We start from the raw sequence: 9,420 nt of genomic DNA, 5'->3' as shown, positions 1-9,420 counted from the left end.
GACAAAACACAGTGAGAGACAACCAATCCAAACTAATATGTGATATGCGAGAAAATGACAATAAATAAGGAAAAGGAAACCTCGGAGCATGTTGGTCCACTAGTTAAACCTATTAGATGACTGAGTCGCACATGGTATCCAATTTCTGGAATCTAAAAGTTATAACTGTGAAGTCAACCGGAGTCTTCTTCTACTTGCAGCAGTAATTCAGTAACTAACCTACTTCAGCCGTGAAGTTTGACTAAGTTGTATAGTTTGTTTAAGTTAACGCGTGTATCCATGAATACCATACGTTATTGCGATGTTCTTCATAACCTAGAACTCTTCGTCTCCCTCTCTCTCCAATGGAATATCCATTTCCAGTTATCGACCTTTCCTACTGTGCTCCTTACATAATCAATCTTCAAATTAACACAGATAAAGGTGCCACTTACGACGGAAATGGTGACCGTCGTTTTTATATCAAATCTCCCCGTTTAACCCTTCACGACCGTTGTGTCTTGTGTGATGATGGCGGAAACCCCATCCTCACTCTATATTGGAAGGTTTGGCTACTCTCACCTATATTATTGTTAAGGATGTTTCTTCTTTTTGTTTATTTATGATTATCTTTTGCTTTGCTCAACAAAGGGCTTCATTACAATTCTTGAAGTAAAAATTGTTAGTACTAATTTACCCTTTTTGGTTTTACTCATCTTCTAGATACTATATAACAATACTCTTGCTAGTTATAAATCAGAGTTCAAGTGAAAACAGTTAGGTAGAAAGAGAGATGGGAAAATATATTTTGCTCTAGCTATCAACATTTTGGCTTCAAGTTGTGATTCAAAGTAGATTCTTTCTTGAAACCATAACATTGACCCTTCTATTTGAATAACAATTTAATCAATCCATTTCTTTGCTGATTAAGCTTGTTTACTCCCTTATACCATTGTTGTATATCCCTTCTGGTATCCCACTCTTGTATAGTAACTGTCACAGTAAGCTATCTCCAACTATCAGCTTGTGTGGTGTTAGGTCAGCTACAAACTGGGTTAGAGCTGGGAAAAGTTTTACATTTATTAGAATGGTTATGTGTTGAAGATAAATGGTCGGATAATAAATATAGGACATTAAAGACAGAAAATTGAGAATGAAATATAAAGGAGTGAGATATAGGAGAAGGATAGAACACTTTTGAATGTTTTTAATTGCTCCGTCTTAATTAAATACCTTAAGCTTCATCCATCCATATTCTTATATTTATTCCTGCTAGTTCCCCATCTATTATGCATCTATCCATAAAAAAAAAACGTTTTTGGGAATATTCGTCTTAACCACACCCAAATGTTCATGAACCTCTTATTTTATAGGATACTTTATAGTATCATAAATTAAGTCCATTTTAGTTTAAATAATTATATTTATCATCAACTCTGTTTAGCTTTTCAGATAATTCCATTCATATAAGTTCCAAACCCTACTTATTTGATTTATCAGGCAAATTATTAGTTCAATCTTATACCATATGTTTTGCTTAGATCGTTTAACCGGTATTATGAACTTTTATTAATCTTTTAAAAGTATGAGAAAATTATATGTCGCAACAAGAAAAACAAAAACAACTTAAAAACTATAATGGGAAATCCACATAACAGACATTCTTGTTGTTCCTTGCTTAGTTTTGATATTCTTAAAAAAAATTTGAACGTCTTCTTGTATGTTGAGAACTCACGCAACACACCCATAAGTACTTAATGACAGTGTATTCACACGTCTCGAGAAATATGTGTTTATGGTTTTATTATTTTTTGTTAACATTTTACAACAATCTTAAGGATGATGTCTTGAGAAATTTTTGTTCATGGTTTTTTTTTTATTTTTATTTTTTTTTTGTCAATATCTTACAACAATCTTAAGAATTTATGGTTGACATCTACAACCTAATTTTGGATAATTAGAACATTGTTTTCGAAACTCAAACTGTCTTCCAAAAACCTTCTCCGGATATATTGAAAATCGAGATCTTCTCTAGTCAGAATTTTTGACATAGGCAAGAATGTATGTATGCCCTTTCATCTCTAAACCCGACTCCAATCTTCCTTCAAATTTAAAACAAGTTGAAGATTAGATTCATGCATACAAAGTATGCTGACATACTATAGTTAGTGCACTACTATAAGTGTCGTTAGACAAAGGTCTATCATTGGAAACTACTACTGTTGGAAAATGATTGAAGATAAGGATATAAAGTCTCAAAGTAATGAGTACCACAAGCTACTTTGAAGATATCAAAGGGAGAACATTCTTCTACCGAATGAATTTGTTTTAGAACTTTTGATTGAGAGCCACCATCCTAAACTGATTACAAATAATAGTTAAAACACAAACACAAGTATAGGTCACTTCCAGAGCTCATCACACACATAATTAGTGAAGATACCAATAGAAAAAAGTGTGTTAATGCAAGGGTCAAAGCTTTGTCTGGAAAAGCAACTATGGTAGAAGACAAACATGCTCCAAAAAGGTACAAACATGAACCTGATCACAAAAGAAAAAATAGTTTTCGAAAATCTTGCCCCACCAAATCTAACCCCACATTTAAGAAGAAAGAAAATTGTTGTGTGTGGAAAATCGAGTTATCATGCACCACAAAGCAGTCATTTCAAAGGGAAAATACTGCAGAAGGAGATGATATTATTCTTGCAGTCGTTTCACAATTCAATTTGATGACTAATGTGAGCAAATGAGTGGTAGACTCTAATGTTGCTAGGCATATTTGAGCAAACAGAAGTGCTTTTACCACTTATATTAGTGTAAAAGATGAAGAAGAACATGTTTACCTCGATGATTCCAAGAAAACTCATGTTTTCGAAAAAGGGAAAGTTCTTCTCAAGCTCACAACTAGAAACACTTTAGCCTTGAGCGATGTGCTACACATGCCATCGATTAGAGTTAATTTAATTTTTGTAGCACTACAAGGAAAAGTGGGGGTTAAATTGTCATTTGAGTCTGACATTATAATGACAACAAATAATGTTTTTTTAGAGAAAAGATATTATGATCAAAGTCTCTTTGTACTCAACATTTCTGAAAATATTAATGAATCTTGTTTTTCTGTTTATATTGTTGATTCATATGACATGTTGCATGCTAGATTAGGACATGTGAATTCCTTATATGTTATGAAATTACAAATACTAAGATTAATTAATATGCATGATAAATAGAGTAATGAATGTGACATATGTGTAGAATCTAAAATAACAAAGAAAACATGTTATTTTGTAGATCGTCAAACTAAATTGTTAGGATTAGTTCATACAAATCTAGCTGATTTAAAACAAACCATGTCTTGAGGTGGTAAAAATTATTTTGTAATCTTTATAGGTGATTATTCTAGATACACCAAAGTGTACTTAATCAAACATAAAGATTAAGATTTTGATGTATTTTTAACTTATAAAGCAGAAGTAAAAAATCAACTAAATAAGAAAATTAAAAGGATTATATTAGATAGAGGTGGTGAGTATATACATTTTAATGAATTTTGTGTTAGAGAAAGTATTATGTATAAAGTAACCTTAGCATATTCACTCAATTCTAATGGAGAAAAAGAATAGAACTCTTAATAAAATGATGAATCATGCTTATTAGTTCTGGTGCACCTGATAACCTTTGGGGAGAAGTCTTGCTTACTTCGTGCTTTTTACAAAATAGAATACCTAAAAAAAACTAGTAAAATTCTCTATGAGTTGTGGAGAATTTATCAACCTAACCTTAAATATCTAAGAGTGTGGGGTTGCCTAGCTAAGGTGATGTTACTCAATCCTAAAAAAGGAAAATAAGCTCTAAAACCCCTTATTACATGTTCTTAGGCTATGTTAAACATAGTGCTGCCTATAGGTTTTTGGTTCTTAAAAGTGAAATACTTTAGAGTAATCCTATATTGGATATGAAAAACGCTGATTTTTTTGAACATGTGTTTTCCTTAAAGGTTAGTGAGACGTCTTAACCTGTTGATAATATTAATAGTGATACCTTATACCTTGCAAAAGACAGAGGAAGGGAACTTCCTTTCATAATGATTTCTATACTTATCTTATTGATAATTATTCAAGTAGCTTTGTAAAAGCTATTAGTGCTTCTTATGCAAAACAATAGGATAAGGCCATTAGGACTTAAATTGAATCAATTAAGAAAAATAATACTTGGACCTTAGTATATTGGCCTAAAGATCAAAACTCATTGGTTGTAAGTGGATCTTTAAGAAAAAATGTCACCCTAATGGATCTATAAAGAAGTATAAGACAAGATTAGTAGTAAAAGGCTTTAGTAAAAAACTCAACATAGATTATTTTGTCACCTTTACCCTTGTGACTAGGATTTCCTCCGTTCAAGTATTGTTAAACTTAATAGATATCCATAAGCTAGTGATACACTAAATGGATGTTAAAACTGCCTTTTTAATGTTGATTTTGAGGAGAAAACTTATATGACTCAACCTGAAAGGTGTGTTGTACCTGGTCAAGAGAATAAAAGTATGTAAACTTTTAAAATCTTTGTATGGGTTGAAACAAACACCAAAACAATGACATGAAAAACTTGATAATGTATTGCTATGTGATGATTTTTCACCAAATGATGTTGATAAATATGTGTATCTAAATCTGAAAATGATGATTGTGTCATTATATGTTTGTATGTTGATGACATGTTAATTTTTCATACATACAATTAGATTTTCACTATAACTAAATTTTTTCTAGGATAGAACTTTGAAATGAAAGACATGAGTAACACTAAAGTAATTTTAGGTGTTATAATCATAAGGAAGGGAGATAATATACTACTATCCCAAGAACAATACATTGAGAAACTTCTTAAAAAATTAGGGTATTATGAAACATATGAGTACCCCTTATGATGCTAACATTAAATTAATTGAAAATAAAGGATGATTTATATCTCAACCTCAATATTCCCAGATAATTGAGATCTTACTACATTTGATGAGCTTTTCTATACCTAATATAGCTTATGCAATAAAGAGATTGCGTACGTACACTCAATGCCTAAATCAGGAACACTAGGATGCACTTGCAAGGCTTATGAGATACTTAAGAGGTTCAATGGATTATTCTATTGAATATAGTGGATTTCCCATTATATTAGAAGGGTACAATGATGTTAATTGGATCTCTGATTCAAATGATACAAAATCCCCTAGTGGTTATGTATTCACACTTGGGGGTGGTGCGATTACATAGAGATCAGTCAAGCAAACAATTATTGCAAGATCAACAATGGAATTTGATTTTGTTGTTCTTGAGACGGTTGGTAATGAGGCTGAGTGATTGAAAAACTTCTTAGCAAACATTTCACTAGGAATGAAACCAACCTCATCAGTGTCAAAACTTTGTGATTGACAATCAATAATAACTATAGCTAAAAAAAAGAATTACAATGGAAAAAATAAACAAATACAATTGAGACACAATTTGGTTAAGCAGCTGCTAAATAGTGGAACTATTTCCATTGATTATGTGAAGTTAGAATCCTCTAACTAAACCCTTAAGAAGAAATATGATCTTAGAAACATTGAGGAATGAGACTTAAGCCACTTGCAAACAAGCAAGTGTTGGTAACCTAACATTTGTGATGAGAGATCCTATGAATAAAGTTCATATGGGTAAAAACAAGTCACTTGTTAGTTCTGATAACACTAATTGGATTTTAAATCAAATATGTTCATTCCTATGGTGTGTGTGAAAGTTTTAGAGATTGCATTAATGGGAGGTTAAACTTTGGAACTAAAATACTATGTAGTTAAAGAACTCTAGTTTAATCAAAGGTTTTAATAATCTTCATATCTTTTGCGGGTGGTGTATGATTTGAAACATATACTTGATGAAATCACCTATATAAGTGTCAAGTGGGGCCGCTTGCATGAGATATTGGCATGATCTCTAGAACATTCATGAATACCGAGCACGCACATGGCCTAGTAAGCACATTACAACGATAACAATAAGGATTGTGAAGGTGTATAGTGATTGATAAACCTTAGCATATGTCAAGTCATTGGTTCATATAGTTTTTTGTACCAACTACATTGTATTAAGTTGCTCGATCTAGGACGGGTTCATATAGTTTATTATACTAGTTCTAATGCATTACATCTTATGAAACCCAGGATATTTATTTCTTTCTTTTTAGTTAATGTTTTATCTTTTGTAATATGTGGGGAAATTTTATACAACATTGCAAAAGCCTTCCAAAAAATGTTGAGAAACATTATTGGATGAACGTCTCTATTCTCCTTCTGGAAGGCTCGGGAGTTAGTTTTAGGCCGCTGCTTCCGCAAGATAGTCATTCCTCATTAGTGTTTTTGTGGTCATTCCAAAATACACAACACTTCTCTCATTCTCCCTTTTCCTCTTATTTTCTTCCTTCTCTTTTCTTTTTTTATAATATCCTGAGTTTATTATTTTATTCCTTTTAAATTTTTTTATTAGTTTTGTTATCCTTAGAAATTTCTGAAAAGTTTACGTTGTATTCTCATACTACATATAAGTCTTTAAGGATAATGAATATACACCTATCAGAAAATTTTTGTTTTTTGTTTTTATTATTTTTTGTCAATATTTTACAACAATAAATATATAGAATCAAAACAGGATCATCATTACCTGCCCTTTATGAATTTTTTTTACGTATGTATTATTACTTTTTTCTTTGTTCAATGTAAAAGGAAATGACAATTGATTCCAAACAAAAGTCAATATTGTATTATTGAAATATACGAGGCTAGTTCCTTTTTTTTTTTTATTTCATGGGAAGTTGCTGTTTTCTTATTATTCGTAACCTTAATTTTAGACATGGTTTTATAGTTTTTCCATCAACTCTAAAGATTGATTGGATAATCGATCATACTGTATTCATGCATCAATTCCCTCTTATAGCCTATTCACGCATGATATTGTAACAAATTCAATACGCCAGCAAATCCATCTAGTTACTGAATTATGAAAGAATGTTCTTACGTAGATCATGACAATGCACCGGCGATGCCAAGTTTTCATGGGTGAAAGCAATGATTCCTCCAGATTGTTGTTTTCAGTGAAAAAGGCAGAACTTCTCCAGAGTGGAGTGATGAGATTAGAGGTCTTCCTTTCAAATAACAAAAAAGAAAGTGAGTGTGACTTTAGGGTAGATGTTGTGAGTGGCAAAAGATCATGCCATGTTTATGCAGGTGAATCTCCCACAGTTATTGCCTCGGTATGTACTCAGTTACGTCTTCAAACAACATAGAAACAGTGTTGTATGAGGTTAATTATACAGTGTTTCTGTCCCTAATGCAGATGCAGAATAATGGTGGCTTCAATGTCGTTGTCTATTGCAACGTGGACTATGCATTCATAGTGGCACTACTTATGATTGTTAAAGACATCAACTTCTTTTACGATGGAGTTCGGGATTTTGCAAAGGCAATAACGCCAGTGGCATTGAGCATAATGATGAGCTAAAGGAGTTCCCTAATAATTTTACTCTGATTGTGGAAAGACTTAAAGCAAGCAAAGATTGGTTTGATTCAACTTTTCTTGTAGAAAACATTGGGTTTGGTTTTCGACCATTTTCATGTTAATGCATGTTTCCAAAGTGTATGAAATTACGCTTAACTGTTTTTAGTTTTATAAGTTACCAAATCAGTAACTTCATTTCCGGAAATAAGATTATGGGCAGTCCAGTCACCATTTCATTCACTGCTAACATTTTCAGACTCTGAAAATTAAGATGGCCACAGCCATGTTGTTTTATGTAGTGAGACACTGGTTTTCAACTTGATGTAGCCTGGTCTGAAATGTCCTATTCTTTGAGAGAGGAGATTTCAGAATTAGTCTTCGATTTGAATCATACACCTTCAACAGTTCTCATTTCATATTCACAGAAAAACTCTTTTGCACCAATTGCCCAACACTCATCAGATTACACTTCATCTCTGAATATACCGTTGGAATACAAATAAAATCTTACATCGAGTAAAAACAGAGTTAAACAACATAAATAAAAATAACTCCGTTGATAAGAAATATTTTAAAGTAATACCAAAAGCAATCATGTGATTGCTGCTGTGTCAAGGAACAAATTTTCTAACATGAACCAATATAGAGACAGCAAAGTTGGTAAATTTCAAACCAATCATGACGAAATAAATTCATAGTGGGTTTTTCTGTATTTTATTTTTCCCTTGTTTGGTCTATTTACATGTCATTATTTGTCTCACAACTTTTATACCCAGCATTTAAGTGTCAGCCATGAAGATCTCACTTCACAAATTGATGTGGATTAATTGTATATATATAACCGATTATGTAACTGTAAGCTTTTATAACCTCAACTTATTGCATGCAGTTTGCCAAATATAATCAATCATTCAATTCTAAGGTTCTTTTACTAGAAAGGACGTAATTGATTATGGTGGTCTGGTGATGACGAAAGTAAATCCAATAAAATAAAATCTAGTTTCGTCAACATCAACTTTTTTTTCTATCATGTATAAAATAAATTAATATCGAACCAATGCTTAAATAAACTAATTACTATATGTTATTTTATATTTATGGTAATCGAATCTTGAATCGTTTTTTTTTTTTTAATTTTGTAGATCGTGAATCAAATTTTATCATAAATTGTAAAGCACGGGATAAATAAAATATGACATTGTTTAAGTAAAAATAACTGACATGAAAAAAAAAATACTAGAAATATTATATATAAAAATGAAGTTAAATAATTGAAATGTTTAACTTAAAAGCAAAACATATGATAAAATGTAAATTACAAATTTTTATATATAAATGTGATAATAGTGATTCGACATGAAAACAAATAATTATTTGAATATTTTATTAGGAGTACTTTATTTATACTTAAATTTGTACTGGACTAGACATACTTTGAAATTAGAATATTAGGAACATTAGAATGTTGTAAGATATTTATAGAAAATGAAATAAACATTTTTTTAAAGAAGAGATTTACTTTTATAGATCTATCTAACTACACGTATGTTTCATTCACTAGTAAAAAAAAGGGTTTATACAGCATACATTATGCCACGGTTCACCAGAAACCGCAGCATAATGTTGCGCGGTGGCACGTTCGTAAACAACTTGAACTTATATGCCGCGGTTCCCCACATAACCGCGGCATATACCCTTGTCAACCAACCCCTTTGACTCCACGTCAGAGAAATAAATTTAATGACAGGGGAATAGGTCGCGGTTGGTCAGAGAACCGCGGCCTATTCCCCTGTCAATTTAATGCAGGGGCTGACTAATGGGGAATGTCAGTAGGTGGCAGGGGGAATAGGCTGCGGTTCTCTGACCAACCGCGGCCTATTCCCCCTGCCCCCTCCTGACATTCCCCATCAGTCAG

The 9,420-nt window shown here is 32.0% G+C and overlaps 1 protein-coding gene across 2 annotated transcripts; it reads left to right on the top strand.

Annotated features, from left to right (window-relative positions):
• Positions 1–314: 314 nt before the first annotated feature.
• On the top strand, positions 315–7,745 carry LOC106758870 (protein LURP-one-related 15). Of its 2 annotated transcripts, none has more exons than XM_022779832.1 (3): positions 315–545; positions 7,030–7,234; positions 7,344–7,745. In XM_022779832.1, the coding sequence occupies exons 1-3, from the start codon at positions 345–347 to the stop codon at positions 7,352–7,354; spliced, it is 417 nt and encodes a 138-aa protein (XP_022635553.1). In that variant the 5' UTR covers positions 315–344; the 3' UTR covers positions 7,355–7,745. The 2 variants fall into 2 exon arrangements, with proteins under 2 accessions (XP_022635553.1, XP_014497358.1); XM_014641872.1 differs by having other exon boundaries at positions 7,030–7,260.
• The last annotated feature ends 1,675 nt before the right edge of the window (positions 7,746–9,420 follow it).

The sequence above is a fragment of the Vigna radiata genome, chromosome 4, assembly GCF_000741045.1.
Source record: "Vigna radiata var. radiata cultivar VC1973A chromosome 4, Vradiata_ver6, whole genome shotgun sequence".
Taxonomy (NCBI): domain Eukaryota; kingdom Viridiplantae; phylum Streptophyta; class Magnoliopsida; order Fabales; family Fabaceae; genus Vigna; species Vigna radiata.
This window is presented reverse-complemented; position numbering and strand designations above follow the sequence as displayed.

Bases quoted from the DNA above. Each gene is read 5' to 3' on its own strand.
- LOC106758870 (XM_014641872.1), top strand. From the start codon at position 345: ATGGAATATCCATTTCCAGTTATCGACCTTTCCTACTGTGCTCCTTAC. The intron at 546-7,029 runs GTTTGGCTACTC...GTTCTTACGTAG, and splicing joins TCCTCACTCTATATTGGAAG to ATCATGACAATGCACCGGCG. The intron at 7,261-7,343 runs GTATGTACTCAG...TCCCTAATGCAG, and splicing joins CTCCCACAGTTATTGCCTCG to ATGCAGAATAATGGTGGCTT.